The sequence below is a fragment of the Amblyomma maculatum genome, unplaced genomic scaffold, assembly GCF_055883805.1.
Source record: "Amblyomma maculatum isolate TAMU_Amacu unplaced genomic scaffold, ASM5588380v1 scaffold_15, whole genome shotgun sequence".
Taxonomy (NCBI): Eukaryota; Metazoa; Arthropoda; class Arachnida; order Ixodida; family Ixodidae; genus Amblyomma; species Amblyomma maculatum.
In genome coordinates this window covers 3,280,659-3,296,744 of record NW_028146740.1, presented here as the reverse complement: position 1 = coordinate 3,296,744, position 16,086 = coordinate 3,280,659, and the positions used below count along the sequence as shown (strand labels likewise).

The window sequence follows — 16,086 nt, the reverse complement described above, 5'->3', positions numbered from 1 at the left end:
GAGACACACGGTAATGAAAAGTCAAAAGGAAGGTGAGGTCTATGGAGCAAGCGGTTTTTGTTCATGCGGCAAGTGCTCGTAATTTGCACTTTCATTGCGCGTACGAGACGCTAATTTATGTGGCTCGCGGTACAGTCAAGCAAGTCGCATGTCTTATTCGTGTCTTTATTCGATAACAGAGCGTGGAAAACGCGCAAACTTGAGAGCGCGCGCGCGTGCCAGCCAATTTCCCGGACGGCGAAGGAGCGCTGCCCAAAAAAGCGTGCCGTGTGCAGCGCGCGCAGGCGGCGGGCGAGGATATTCGAGGAGGAAAGTGCCGGAGTGGAGGAGAGTGTCGCTACATTCAAATTAGAGAGATTTAGCTTACCGGAGACGTATTACGTCTCCCGGAGACGTACAGACGTAGACGTATGGGACGCCTACTGCGCATGCGTGAAAACTGCCGATACGTACAGGCGCTGGAGACGTACTCCGGAGACGCATGCCGCGTGACGTCCAGCTTGCCGTAATCTCGCGAGATCTCACGAGATTTCAGCAGCCATGGAGCCAAGCCGCCAAGCTAAGCCAAGCGCCGATGGGATGGTGCTACGAGTGCTTGTAGAGTGCTGCTGTGCGCAACGGGCCACATAGTTCTCCCGTTTTCACATTGGCGTCATCAAATGCTGTAATACCCTTGCCCCGGCCGTGCCAAGAAAACATCATACGCAAGCGTTTCAGTGCGGCGGACGACCAGCAAGTAGCTCGAGATCGACCATCCTGTTCATACACTGTACAGCGCAGGGAGAAGGTGCCGTCGAAAGAAGTTGCAACGATTTCTAGGGATCCGCCGACGGCGAACGAGCGCTCGCTCCGCTGCGCAATGAAGGCGTTCGCAAAGGCCTTTGCAAGCCATCCAGCGTCAGAAAAAAAAATGATTCTGGTAAGTCACTACCCACTACCTTCTCTGCTCAGACGATCGGACTGGACAGCGGACTGTCCGAGCGGAACAATTAGTTATCATATGTGACGAAAACGGCACTTTCGAGTAGCTCGGAATGGCAATGACTCGGCGCCTGCCGATCGCGTGCGCTCCGAGCAGGAGTGGTGGTGGATGATGCTTTCCCACGATACATACGGCCCGCCCGTCTGAACACCGCCTAGTCGATTGCTGGGGAATAGCAGCGCAAAGTAAAAAGCCACTTACGTTGTTCGAATTAGATACATGATATTTCAGCATTTTTGCTAAACATGGCTCGAGTTGCATAATATAATACACGTCGTGTAGCTGTTTTTGTTTACATGTGCATTAAATGTGCACAGCTACCAGAAGCCACAATAAATGAAAATTGTTTGCAAGATGGTTTACTTTATCTTCTCAGACAATTAATTGTCTGGCACCATTAGCTAACAGCACATGCTGAATGCAGTGCCAAAGCCAAATAGTGCAAGAGGTCATTTAATTTTTTTTTTTGCTCCAAGCTTATGAACTTGTGTCCCTGTGTCAGCACGTGAAATGAAGCATTTTATGCTGTTGGACAAAACATTCAGGCACTGGAAGTCTTATTAGCATTTACAAGAGGCATCGCAGAGGCTGAACTGGTTTGCTCATTGTGTTATAAAAACACCTGAAATTAAAAAAGGATCCTTGTTAAGGACCATTGCATTGAATGAAGGCAAGTGTCTGCGTCGTGGCACTTTTCTAGTGTTCTGGCGCAACTTTCAGCTGCACAATTAGATCCTGTATTATGTTGGCAAGTTAATTACCAATCATCTGTGTCTCATATGGTTATTCCCTTTCAGATGAAAATGAGCCTGCAAGTGCCTGAATGACATGGTGCCCAGAGAGACTCATGATGATGAAAGCAATCATGACAACTCCCGGAATAGTAAGCGACAACACTTCTTATATTACTTTCTTCAATGTTCTTGTTGAACACGTTACAGGTATTTACAAAGCACTGCAATGTTCAGTCTTGATTCTCTTACTGCAGTGTACAAAGTGTAGCCTGAGTGCTAAAGTAAGCTCGTGCATGTTGTTATGCACCGGAAAACAGCCCAAGATCTCATGGCTGCAGAAATAATTATTTCTTTCATTTGTTTGCTTGCTTCCATGGCACAGCCACAAGTCTGCACAGTGTGGAGCCGCTGCCGTCAACACCAAGCCTGCAGTCAGTGCCCTTGAGGGGTGAGGACATATTTACGTTATTTTGAGCAGCACCAATTTGTAAAAAGTTTTATTTATCTCAATGCCTTAACAACTTACTATAGTTTAAAACTCAAGACTGCTTAGTACAACTGCACTAGAACCTAGTTGTTAGCTTTTGCATTCATGCCAAAACTATGCATGGACCAGCAGCAGCAACAGTGCATTATACAAAATGCAATGGCCTATGAAAGCAGCGATAAATGAAATAAATGAGTAGGAAAACAAATTATTCACAAATTTTCATGTTCATGGTGCACACTCACGAGACCATCGGAATGCTTTGTGTATTGTTATGCTTGTCTCAGACTGTTTTGAACCTACACTCCATTTGGTGGCATGACTGAGTCTTCGGTTTGAGAGAAGAATGACGTTTCGAAGATGAGAGAACAAAAACAATGAAATTTGATTGCACTTCTGCAGACTTATGTACATACTTCAAAGGTCTTAACAGCAAAAGGTCAAAAGCAAGTTCATAGCAATGATAGACTATTGAGCCTCTTGCCCAGGGCCAGTATTGTTTTTTTTTACTCCACAAGAAACCTTTAAACAATCAATCCAGCCCTCTCACAGAACTTTGGCCAATAAAACACGGCACATCTCTTCGGGTCAATCAGCCAGTCAATCAAACAGTATTGGTAAGCAATGTTCCTGCAGTCATACCTTGGGAACAGGCGAGGTGACATAGAAACTTCCTTTTTCACTTTGATAGCGTTGCAATAGTCTAACAAGGAGTCTGTCTGCCAGAAAAACACAGGGCATGTCTGATGTCATATACAGCGGATCAAAACAGCATCTGTAGAACTCAACTCCTAATGGATCAGTGTAATGGTTTTATGGCCATGTCCCTTCTCCCAAACAGCCACCGTATCTTCCTGTGCGGTGTGGCCTCAGGCACCCCTCTCCAGAATGTATTCATCATCGGGCAAAGCGTGGGAAGTTCCCACATGCTTTTTCTTTTTGCGGCTTCACACTTTTGTGTGATGTTTGCCTGGACGCGTGATGCATTTCCAGCTCTTAGGTCATTGCAGCATGCTGCTGTGCATGTGCATAATCAACGCAAAAGCTCAGAAGTAATATTTTATAGAGACATTTCTACTGCAATTACCCATTTGGTGAATTTTATTTATCCTCAAGAAAAGGATGGCAAAATTATATTATTGTTTACTCCACCCTCCACTGTGGTCTTAATGCATTGGTTGATGTGAAAAAATGATTCAATTTGTTTTCAATGTGCATCAGAAGGAGCGTTCACTGACATAAAATAACATCAAATACCATGGAAAATCTTTTGCATATGCCAGCAACAGGCAAGTCCCAGTATAGATTGCTGTTGAACGTGACACTTAGTGTTCTCTGCGAGCCTACAATTGTAATGTTCCGGCTCTCATTGCTGACAGCACGATTAAAAAAGTTTTTTTTTTTCTGGGAAAATAATCAGCGTTGTGTTTGAACAATTTATATTAAGTTTGTTTGATTGAAACCACAACAATAATGTTAACAGGAAGGCTTTGCTTTGCTTTGTCAATGTGTCTGCATCAGTGCCCGTCATAATAGAACAGTCATCTGCATGTGGTGGTGGCAAAACTAGTAAATATCCAACAGGTGCAAGATAGGTGTCAACTTATCCGCAAAGATGACGGCCTGGAGTCCTTGGACATGGGCGACGTCAGCTAGTCGGATTAGACCTAGCAGAGTTTCAGGGCGTGAGCTCGACAGTAGTTTCCCAAAATTATTTTTTGTCTCTCGATTTATATTTTCGATTTCTGGACACGCCCATATCATATGTACCAGATCCACCCTATATATGTATGACAAATTTAATAGATATGTCGATGTGGGCAATGTCTTTGATGAACACTTTCAACAACAGTGGCCAAAGCAGGCTTCCTTGTGAAATACTGTTAGTGACTGTTAGATCGTTCAAATGGTGATTACTCAGGCATGCTATTTGTGTTTATTCTCCTCTCCTTCGGGGCAAGTGCCAAGGGATATACCCTACAACCTGTGTGCAATTCTGTTCACAACTGTATAATCACACCAGGTAGATTGCTACAATGAGAATTCACTGCCTTTTCTTTTCCTTTCTTTTTTTTCATGAAATTCTAGTTTAAGATTCGTAATTATCAAAATACCCAATTGCTTGTCCATGAACCTTTTGTACTTGCTATATACCATGGCCTATTCCCCGCCGTGGGTATGTGCCATTACCACTAAAGACAGTCATCAATGGGTCTGATACCTAGGTCAGGGGTGGAAGCAGGCTCAAGCATTTTGGAGCAGCTTTGGGAGCAGCGAGACAAGAGTTTTGGAGCAGCTTTGGAACAATGAGACAAGAGTGTTGGAGCAGGTTCCTAAGGTCAAATGCCTCTGATAATTGTAGTAATTGTTTTTCTCTTTCTGACAGAAAAAGATGAGCTCTTCCTTTTTATGCAAGTTCAATGCCTCTCCAACTTCGCACTCATTTCTGACAAGACAACGGCCACCAACTTGAAACAGACTAGCCAGCAAACAAAATGCTTGCTGGTGTGCTTTATAACTGAACACCTAGTGTGACCTTGTGACCTAACGCATTTGCCTATTCTGACTTGACAGATTCAAATGTCAAGTTTACCACTTCAATGCACTCAAGCAATGCCACTAATTTGGAGCTCAGATTAATGGACATGACATTTCTGCTCTCTATCTTGTGCATATCCCTTTTTGATCCTATGCCTGTGCTGATAAATTCCTGAGCAGTGGTCAGTAGTGCCTTCAGGAAATGTAGATGGCACTGAAGGGTAGCCTTTTCATCCTTCAGCATTTTTACTTCACTACCTCCTTCCAATAGTTTTATCATTCTTTGCTTGAGCAATGCTGGGGCTCATTTTTTAAATCTTGGCAATAGGCCCTGTATGGCTTTCCAACACTCTTGAGACGCTTCCTAGTGAGTGACATCTTTGGAGTACCAACCCATAACGATTCAAGTATGATTTTGTCTGCCGTAGGCCCGACAAGCTTGTTACTGAAAAAGAGGCTCGATAGGTGCCTGCTTGTTCTTAGGCCACAACCATTAGAATAACTCACGTGGTTTTTCCAGTCGGACAAGTTTCCTTCCTAACGACTCACGGTAGTTTGCGTCTATCTGCTTCACTTGCTGCTCTTGCTTCTCCCTCCACCGGTGATCCAAAGGCTGAGAGGAGGTGCTACGTCACATGCACAGTGCATTTTTTTTGCAATTATCTCCAATCGCCGTGACTCATATTAAATTTACTTGCAAACAAATATTTATTATGCCACATGCTTCCTTCCCTTACAAAAATTTCGTTTGTATTAAGCCCAGTGCTAGATACGTTATATCTTTGCCACTGGTGCAAAGACATTGTTTGCGTGTTGCACTAAATTTGATGGTAGAACATTAAAACAGCCAATTTGGAGCAGTTTTGGAGCAATATTGCATTTTGGAGCAGGATAGAGCAGGAAAAGCAGTTTGGGAGCAGAATGGAGCAAATGGAGTGGCAATTCCACCCCCGATAGGTGCATTCACAAGAGGAGACTGCCGCACTTCTGTGCCATGATATAGGGGTATGCCATATGCCCAGACATTTCATGAATAATCATGTGCGTAGTTATTCACTGCAATACCAGCTGGAGAGCAATATTAAACAACCTCCAGCTTTCTCATAACAGCTTTAATTTTACAGTAATTTCTGTGAACACTGCACCTTTTAATTCCAGGAAGGTAGAAGAATACAACACGGATGTTTTATGCAGCACATGCTGACGAACACTGCCCCGTGTGAAGATGGACATGTGGAGATCAGCTGGTGAAATCTTGGCAATCAGTTGACAAGATGCTGATTGCGCTGATGAAAGAATGAAAGTTATTTATGTTGGCACTATATCACATTGCAGATAGCACCAGTTTATTTTCTCCAAAACTCTCTCGACCATGTTCACTTTGCCAAATAAATCCCAAATACATTTTTGCAACACAAATGCTGTCGGTGTGTTTCTGTTCTTGCATTTTATGGTGCATAAGTAGCTAAGGCTACAGTTTCGCAAATACAGGTCCAAAATTATCTGCAAAGGACATTACACTAATATTAAATTGCATATTTTAAGAAATATTTGCATTGTGAGAATTGTAAACATATGCAATGACTCGAAAAAAAAAATATGTGCGCAACCTCTCTCAAGTGAGCCTCAGCTACAACGTTGAAAACACTGTTAGTGGCCTGTGGTCACCACTTCACCAAAAGAAATTCAAAATGTCCCGTCACATAGTGGTAATTGCTAAAAACATATCATAGGTCAGTGTTTCTCAAATAAGGGCTCACGAAGGGATTTTCAGGATCCACGAAACCCACAGCTGCAAAAAAAAAATAAAGATATGAGTGATAGCTTTGGCCTGACTAGACACAGTTTTGCAGGGTTAAAATCTAGGAGATTCAAAGGCGACATTAGTTTATGAAAAAAAAAAGAGTGCGGAAACAGAGGGAGAGTGCATCTGCGGCATTCGTTGATGCCAACGTTGGTAAAACTCGAGCCCTGGCTGCACTACTGGATGGGGCTACAATGCAAAGCGTCTCGTGCATGATGACAACATGACAGCTCAATGAGAGTACAATTAATTCAGTAGTGTACAGAAAACTGAATAATGACTCTAGCAGCACATGCGATCAATAATTATATGAGCTGTGAATTAGCGGCATGAAGTGAAAAACCATAAAATGGCATCATCACTTTTTGCATCTGGTAGCACAGGTTCTCACTGAAGCCGTCAGACGGCCTGACGAAGACAAGCTGTGGTGGTTCGCCGCCTCGTTCGCCAAAGCAGATGGCACTTCACACATACAGACACTTTTATAACTCAGATGCCACCTTTCCTTAATCTAGACAATACACAAATGCATACACAACCGTTCGGGTGAAACACTAGAGACGGCCCACGCGGCACAACTCATGTACAGTGTTCAGACTGGTGGTCTAGTGCATATTTGCGGTCACAAGCATCTCGTGCCACTAACAGTTCGAAGTCAGCGTTGGGAACAAGTGAAGCCGTTGGTCCAGAGCACAGCTGTCAGGTGTCCACCGGTAGACGGTCACGCAGTCAAAGGAGCATGGGAGACAATGCCGAACCAAAGTCATCGCGTCCTTTCAGTTCGCCAAGTAGCGAGATGGTAAACCGAAACTGTCATATCGCTGCACACAACACTCGGGCAAAAACCCCTGCATTTGAACACGAACACTATCACACGCCACCCTAAATGCCACCACGCACACAATATGTCATGTTGAACACTGTGAGACGAGAACAACGAGAAAGTAGTCATGCACTGCTGCAATCAATCGAGATAAATATTGCTGCATCTCGCATAAAAAAAAAATTCATAAAGCTGCATCTCGGCATAACAGCGCCAACAAATGAACAGCATAAATCTTTGGGTAGCATTGTTGCATGCAGTGATGCTCATCTTGGAAATGGAGTAACTGTTCTAGAAAACACGGACAACAGAAACAGAGTGGACATGGACGTACACAGGCTCACAACTGTATTTTACTAACCGAAAGAGGACATATATACAGCAAGCAAAAGTATAGCGTTGAGCATGCGGTTTTGTGCACTTTATATATGTCATCGTTACTTAGTAAAATCCAGATGTGAGTCTGCAAGCCTCCTGTCCACTTGTTTCTGATGTCCAAGTTTCCTAGGTCACTTACCCTATTTACAAGATATGCACCACTGCATGCTGCAATTATTGCTGTAAGGAATACAGAGATGAATTTTGCAACTGTTGACAAATACCTCAACTATGAAGGTCACTGCTTGCCATGCTTGTCCATATTTTACTGAGAAAGGCAGCCTAAAAAAAAAATGTTCCAAATTTTTTGACCGCAGGACATAGGCCGACACTTATGTCTGAAAAGGCACAAGGTATTGACCAACTGAGGCAGACACAAGACAAAGTAGATAGACACATGACAGCTGTACAAAGATGTTCGGTAGTTCATTGCGCAACTTTATACATGCGCCCTACCTGTTACCATCTCAAAGTTTGGTTCTTGAAATAGTCAATAAAAGCAAAATCCCATGCTACGCTGCCAAACCCCCCTCCACAGCTTTCCTAACACTGCTAATTGCCTTGTTGAAGGCAACATGATGAGGTTGCAGTACGGCACCTCCAAACAGCTTGTAGAGTACAGGCCATCTGGGGTAGGCTGCATCACTATAGATCACATATTTATGACCCATGGTGATCTTCTGCAGGTTCTCAAAGTGCACCGTCTCCTTGAGGATCCCTAAAAGATAGCAAGAATTAAAAATATAACCAATGCAGGTCTACACAGGTGCCTCTTCTTTTTGTATAATGAGATGTAATTACAGTTGCAAGTTTTTAGATACAATTTTTTTCCTACAAATTTATAAAATGCCACATGCTAACACAATCTTGCATCACATACTTAAGTGCCACGTTTCTTTACAGATGAAATGCTGTTTTTCATGAGGTGGGTCATTGAGTACCCTTTCCCAAAAACCAACTCAAAAAATATAAAAGTACCTGTGGAATTTTCGCAGCAGAGATGTTAGCTGTGAATTTAATTTGGAAATGCACTCCCCTGAATATGAAAAACATATTACAGCTAGTTACTGCAATGAAGACATGACTGAACAGGCTTACCTGCATCGTGACGTCTGCCTTTAAATGGCCCACTGGCAGACTATGGCATTGGTACACATTAGTGCCTGATATTTCTGCACAGGCTCCACTTGTGCCCAGAGAAGTCCTCCTTCTGAGCCACAGACGGTCGACAAATTTGCCTTGCTGTGCCATGATGAAACCCCAGCAGTTGAGCATGGGGGCCTTCCTTTGCATGCACCGCCTGAGGAGGAAAAATTGGAGCGGCTGCAAGCAACGATCGCTTATAGAGTCCCTATAAAGTGGTCATGAGAAAATAATCTTTCAGTGTGCACCTTCTTTACTGTGCCGTAGCATAATACTTATTGCATTGCTTTTGGAAGAGTTCACTAGTGTTACCTCGTACAGGCCCATCAATTTTAAGGTGAAAATCTTTAATGGCTCATACTGTCGGCATTCGTTTGTTTGGTCACACTATAGCTGTCAATCAAATGACGTCATGATGATGCCATCAGAAAAAATTAAAATCCTGTTTCCGCTGGGAGCCGAACCTCTATTCCTCGCATCCCCATCCGAGCGCTTTAGCCAACTGTGCAACGTTCGGGATCTTGAAACACACATCAATATTCTCCTTGTCTACTGTAAGGATGATAGTAGCGATGACAATGAAGTTGGAATTAGCAGTGATGACATTAGCAATGATAATGACGGTGCATTTAATTCATAATGATGAGAGCAAACGTGAGGCACCGTGTGCACCAGCAACGCTTAGATTTTCACATTTCTGCAGTGTAGATTCCGCAGTGCTCCCGGATTTTTTCAACACTATCATCGACACTTGATTTTTTTTTTCAAAGCAAGCGAAATTCAGAAACCTACACTAGGTTATTTTCTTTTTTTTTTGTAATTGAAAGATCATATATACATCTCACTTTTGCAAACAGTTTGAGACAGTGAGGATGTAAATAAAGACCAGGAATTTCACAGAAATCATGTGCCAAATCAAAAATGAGCCAGATTCTGCTGATGTGCAGATGGAAATGAGCCAAATCTATTTTATTCTTGAAAGCTTTCTTTCTCAGCTTTAGCATGATAGGGTGGACTACTGCGAGTGTAAATTCAATTATTGCTTCTCCATAGCTACTTCCTTATCACTGTCTAGGATACGAAGAGATCACAGGAAAATCTGAAGCCAGAAGATAAGAACACTGGGAACATAGGCCTGCAGCAGACGAAGCAGTTTGTGCATAAAGCTAGCAAAATAACTTATAAAAGACTACATTCAGTTTAGCCTGTTGGCAGCGGCTTTCTGCATTTAGCAACATAAGCAAATAGCCGAAACTGGCAAGAAACGACAATATTTGCCGCTGTCTTGTCGCTTTGCATCCTATGTGCATCTACCATTCCCCGGCAATACAATGGTGCACTGAATTAAAATAACTCTTCATTAAACACATTCCAACTAATTTCTACCAATAGAAAATAGCCTCACATCTTTGCTTGAAGCAGAAGCCCACTAAGCATTTATTTGCTCCCTTTAGAGCAAATCAGTGCTGCTGATTGTGTGACAATGAATATTACAACTCTTCATCAGCTGTGTTCACAGTATGATGATTTACAGGTATTATTTTCACAAAGAGATAGAAACGACTCTGAAAAAAATTTCCTTCAGTCGAAGTAGGGTCAAATATAGATTTTCATATCGATAAGGGCCAAATCCAAAATTGCTTACATTGTTTAAATTATTGCTTAAAATTTTATGAAATTTCTGTGTTGAGTATTTCTAATACATGAAGCAAATTAAAAAATAACTTGTGCTGATAACAACCTTTTTGCGTATTTCTCAGCTTGTGTTTCCGCGGACTTCCCTAATTTAATAAAAAAAATTTTGACTTGTAAGTGTGCTAGTGTTTATGTTGATGACCTTATGCTGTGCTAGTGATAAAATCAAAAAGCAGTATAGCACTGGTTGCATTCGGGACGTTAAACAGTTTCACTAAATTCGATGTCGACAAGAGAGCACCTTCCCAAAGCTCTACAACCGAGTTGGAGAGCAGGGGTATATATATATATATATATATGCCTTTGCACAAGTGTGCCTAAGTTAATTGACGTAAAAGAAAAAAAAAAGATCAATGATTACAGCAGACGTTCGGTGACTGGGCACGAGTCAACTGCAATCGTTAATGTATATTATGTTTTACAGTAGCCAAAACTGCTCGCCTGCTAGAAACGACACAACGTCGTTACGCGCCAGAGAGCATTGGTGCCTTTCGACTACAAAATGGTAGGGTTTTGACGTAGTTATATCGAGTAGAAGGCTCGGTAGCGTTTATGCACACATGGAAGCTGATGGGGATGATGTGCAATGAATAGCGCGAGAGTGCGTAGCAGTGTGCACGCGGGATGATACGACATCCCGCCCCGCTTCTCACAAGGAATTTATCGCTTTAAATCCGCTTGAAAGCGCTATAAGCGGTCGCACAAGTGTTAGACTGTTTTGATAAGCTCTGAACCTCAGGATTAGCGCTAATTCGCATTCAAAGATTACTACTGAAACGCCACAGCCAGTCAGCTTTGCTTTACATGTTTCGGCGGGCATATTTATTTGACACAGAAAGCACTGCTATCAATAATTTGGCTTGTAACCGTCAAGCCACCACTGCCACCATACCATGCGCTACTTACCTCGGAGAATCGCTGAAGAGCTTGCAGATCAAGCCACTTGTCATATCGTAGAGTAGATGACCGAAGTAAAAATCGAGCTGTGCCAAGGTGCCTCGGAGCCGGAGACCCTGACACGCTGCGCACTGAAGACCTCATTTGGAATTAGGAGGGCTAACTGCAGCTCTCCGAAATCCTCTTTCTAGAATCTAAAAATCCTGTTGAACACTATGTTGTTGTTGGCGCCGATGTTGAAGGGTACCACGCTCACATAAGTTCCTTCGAGGCTTTGGAATATCGCGCTCGCGTTGAAATCAATGAATGTCTTCAAATTCATCCCATGATAGGGTGCTCAAAAAAGCTGCCTGTCGTGAAGGGTGAAGGATGCTGTCGGCATGATGTAACGTAACGTGAGCAGGTTGCACCGATAGCACGAGCAAATTCTAGCACACGACCGAACACCAGCAAACACGAGCAGATGTTTCCTTCCTCCATGCGAGCACCAAAACAAACGGATTTAATGCAACTAGGCTTGGATTGTTCAGGCTTGCTGCAGGTGGCAAAGTGGTTAAAAGTGAGCTCAAATTAATAATTATTCAAAACACAGCTAACACATCAACATGATGACTTCGGGGGATCTGCATGTGACATTTTTGTGACATTATTTGAAGAATTTATTAGAAATAGCTTCTATCTTTTTTTATTGGATAGCCATCATCATCATCTGCATGTACGTCTAGCGATACGTCTTACATATGGGCGATACGTACAGCTAAAACGTGTTTTGCCCGGTGTCAGCCGAATACGTCTACATCAATTTTCACGCATGCGCAGTAGGCGTCCGATACGTCTACGTCTGTACGTCTCCGGGAGACGCAATACGTCTCCGGTAAGCTAAATCTCTCTATTATCGAGGGACTTTAGCGCAAAAGGCGGATAACTAAAAGTAGCGTCATCTCCTCTCTGCTCCTCCGGCGGCGCCACTCCTCCTCTCGCATTTCGACCGTGGCTCCACCTACGGGGTGCGCGACCAGCGCGCGCTCTTCGGAACAGGCGCTGGTCACGGCCGTCTCAATCAGCGCGCGCCGATCGAGACGGCCGTGCGCCGGTAAAAGAGCTGGCAAAGGAAGGGCCGCAGTGTCGTTCCCTTCCTTTGTCTGTGTTTTGGAGGGCGCAAAAGAGCTGGCGCCGGGTCTCACCAGAACATTTCAGCTGGCATTTTGTCGCAATGTATTCAGGTTAAAATATTGCTCACTGTTGAAACATAATTACCGAATGTTGGCAGGGATTTCCCGCTAAAATAGTTTCAGCTGTGAATGTCTTACACCACATGTACGCGATTTCGGCGTAGGTTCAACTCGCCGTCATCTCCGTGTGTCCGTAGTTCGTTACCCTTGGCCAAACTCAGCGGCATGCTTTAAAAAAATTGTAACGTGGCCGACAGGAACAATTTAGCAACAGTCTGTGCTTCCTTGCAGCTTTTACTGGTTTGCGAGCTACTTGAGAAATGTCTTGTCTTCCATGTATTTTCAGCTTCAGCTGCAGATCAGAATTCACAAGGTGGCGGAAGCTGAAGTCTTTGCACCTTTGACTGACTTGTGAGCTACGGGTAAACTTGGGAAGAGTGGTAGCAGTTTTTTTATATTTTGTGCTGAGAAGGTGCCCTTTTCAGCTGTTATGGTTTGTCACCATACGTACACGATTTTGGCGTCGGTTTAACTCGCCTTCACCTCCTTGAGTCGATCAGCCATTGATAAAAGTGCGCAACATGCTTGAAAAAAAAAATTAATTAAGCGGCGGAAGCTGCAGCCTGTGTGGTTTCTTTGCAGGTTTGACTGAATTGTAAGCTACCGTTAAACTTGAGAAGCGTGGTAGCAGTTTTCTTTTTAATATTTTGCGCTGACACGGTTCCGCTTTCAACTGTCAGTGTGTGACACCATTCGTACGCGATGTCTGCGTTGGTTGTACTCTCCTTCATCACCGTGCTTCTATCAGCCGCCGGCCAAAGTGCGCAACACGCTTGAAAAAAAAATTAACTAGCCGGCGGAGGAGAACAATTTAGCAGCAGTCCGCGTGGCAGCAAAACACGCGGCGATATGTGCCGCGCGCGCTCCGCCCGCACCGCTGGAAAGGAGGAAGCTGCGCGCCAAGCAAAAAAAAAAAAAAAAAAAAAGCGCTCACGAGCACGTTATAGCGCTCGGCCAATGAGAGGGTTGAACGACGAAGGAGAGCGCCGGAGAGGAGGTGGGCGACAAACTTCACATGTTGGCGCTACTTTTAGTTTATTGAGGGGTTTTAAACGGCAGACGTATTCCTTATCAGCAGGGAACAACAGCGGCACGCTTCTGCGAACCACTTTACGGCCGACTCGACCAGCGATCTCCCGCTGTGGCACCAAACATGGGTGTAGGGAGACGCCGCTAATGAAGCCTTTTGCACTGCCACAAACGCTCACTAAATGTCCTGCAGAAGGCGACAATAGGCGCGACGCTTGGCCCTCCCAAGTAGCGACTCAGCCCAGCGGCCTCCCGCTGTGTCGCCAGACATCGGGTGCGAGCAAAGGCGACTGTACACTGCTCTGGGACAGTGCCGCCCCCCCCCCTTTTCTCGAACTTTAGAGAAGCCCCAGGGAGAGCGCGCTCTTTAGAGAAGAGAAGCGCGCTCTCCCTCGAGACCGGCCGTGGGCTGGGCAGCCTAGCTCCAGATCCCCGCCGCGTTTCTTTCAGAAAGGCGGCAGCTTCAAGGTCGCGTCGCAAACAGGCTGGGGAGGGTAGGGAAAGACAAGCGCCGTGTGAGAGGGTTTGGGTAGGCGAGTGGAGAGAGTGTGTGTTTTGAGCGTTGTATTTTTATCTGGCGCAATTAAGGACCTGCATGGGTCTAAGATTATTCCCAATCGAATGGGGTTGTGGCGTGTTTTTCAATAATTTTATTGGCTGTTTCATGTTCGGGGCGGATCGCTTAAAGGGGTCGTGAAACGAAAATGTAGCTGGCCAGTTGCTACTTTCCTTGCTTCGGTAAACATTAGGCATGCCGATTCCAAAATATCTCGTCGAAATATTGCTTCTGCATTTAATAATATCATTCTGAAAAACAGCACTTTTGCGTTCCTGAAGCGACTATGCGACCCTGTAGGCCGGAATTAGAACTACTCGTCTACGTCATGTTTAGCCGTTTGGAAACGCAGATATTAATCATTATTTCCCTTAAGATAAGAGGTTTCTGTTAAAGTTAGCAAATAAAAAGATAGTATATCAATTATTCGCTCACGCAAACGCATTTCTTTAACAATCTGTACCCGGGCAGTCTCTCGTTGCTGTCACGTGACGCGCGGTTGGTGGCGGCGGCGGAGGAAGACGGGTGGTGTCTGCTTCTCGCTGCGCGCTTGAACAGAGCGAGAGGTGACACTCGAGTTCATTTTCGGTACCGACGACTAACCTCGCTCCGCCGGGTACTCCAAATGACCATGGTTCCAATCTTATTTGTTGTTGTTTTCTTTTTTGTGTGTGAATATTCATGATGGAGCACAACAACAACGTCTTGAGCAGTCACATATACCACCGGTACAACTTGGTTGTTCATCTTGAGGATAACAGCGCGGAACACACGACGGGAGCACAAGATTAGAGGACGACACAACGAGCGCTGGAGCACAATCTTGTGCTCCCGTCCTGTGTTCCGCGCTGTTATCCTCAAGATGCATAACCAACATGCCCAAGCTGCTATTCTAACTTGGTTGTGCGGCCGCTGCTGTAAATTTTTTTTCTTTATTCTTGACGTCATTAAAGATACGATGTAAATACGGTTTCAGGGCGAAGAAATCGACAAGTGTGTTCAATCCGAGTGGTGGGTGGAGTGTTTCAGGAGCGGGCGCCGCGGCGCGTACTCCTATAGGTATATTGCTCGCCTCCGCGCTGCATCGTTGAGAATAGCGTGTCGAGCTTCGCTTCCTTTATTTCGGCTCGATGACCTGAACTATGGCACTACACGGAAAGCGGGAAACAGGAAACACCCAGACGGCTGCTTCAACTACGTAGTCGCAGCCGGGATCTCGCCAGATGCTCTCAAGAGCATCGGCACGCAACGCCCGCAGCTGCACCTGTTCGAAAGGTTCGGTTAGCGATTGCGCACTCTCGCAACGGTCGAACGTAGGCTAGGCTGCAAGACTCGGACATACATACCAATGCTATAGTGCTCTAGACCAATGCGTAGTTCCGAAGCGGCTGGGATCGGGAGGCTGGCGGTCGGGGCTTCTGCAAGCCGGAGTTGTGCCGCGGTTACCGCGGCCTCTCGACACAAGTGCTACTGTACCGGTCGCAGGCTCCATCTTCGCCGACCTGACACCCGAAAAGTTGCGTCGGCGTAAGGCTCACAGCCCACGATGTAACCATGTTTTAACAGTAGCGACTATATAGCCATAGCAGCGACGCTGGAACCTGGGACGTCGGCATGGACGTCGGCCACATTAAAAAACCCTGTGTGAGCGAAGAGTAGGGCACAATTAGAACCTCTAAAATACACCGAGCTCGGTCAACTTTGGCTCAGCAGGCTCCGGCAACGGGAGCTTCTCATTGGCTTAGCGCTATGACGTATCTGTTGAGTTGAGGAGGACGCGCGCTAGGA

General features: G+C 44.9%; 1 protein-coding gene and 1 long non-coding RNA gene across 3 annotated transcripts; one reads left to right on the top strand and one right to left on the bottom strand.

Annotated features, from left to right (window-relative positions):
- Positions 1 to 489: 489 nt before the first annotated feature.
- On the top strand, positions 490 to 6,245 carry LOC146171951 (uncharacterized). Of its 2 annotated transcripts, XR_014702633.1 has the most exons (4): positions 490 to 919; positions 1,780 to 1,865; positions 2,099 to 2,164; positions 5,900 to 6,245. It is a non-coding gene; the product is annotated as an uncharacterized LOC146171951 (long non-coding RNA). The 2 variants fall into 2 exon arrangements; XR_014702632.1 differs by lacking the exon at positions 490 to 919 and having other exon boundaries at positions 1,714 to 1,865.
- A 2,130-nt stretch (positions 6,246 to 8,375) lies between these two features.
- Positions 8,376 to 11,721, bottom strand: LOC146171950 (uncharacterized). The gene is made up of 3 exons (XM_084586126.1): positions 11,491 to 11,721; positions 8,845 to 9,046; positions 8,376 to 8,464 (listed from the first exon to the last, which is right to left on the bottom strand). Exons 1-3 carry the CDS (start codon positions 11,532 to 11,534, stop codon positions 8,399 to 8,401), a joined length of 312 nt encoding a protein of 103 aa, XP_084442252.1. The 5' UTR covers positions 11,535 to 11,721; the 3' UTR covers positions 8,376 to 8,398.
- Between the last annotated feature and the right edge of the window lie 4,365 nt (positions 11,722 to 16,086).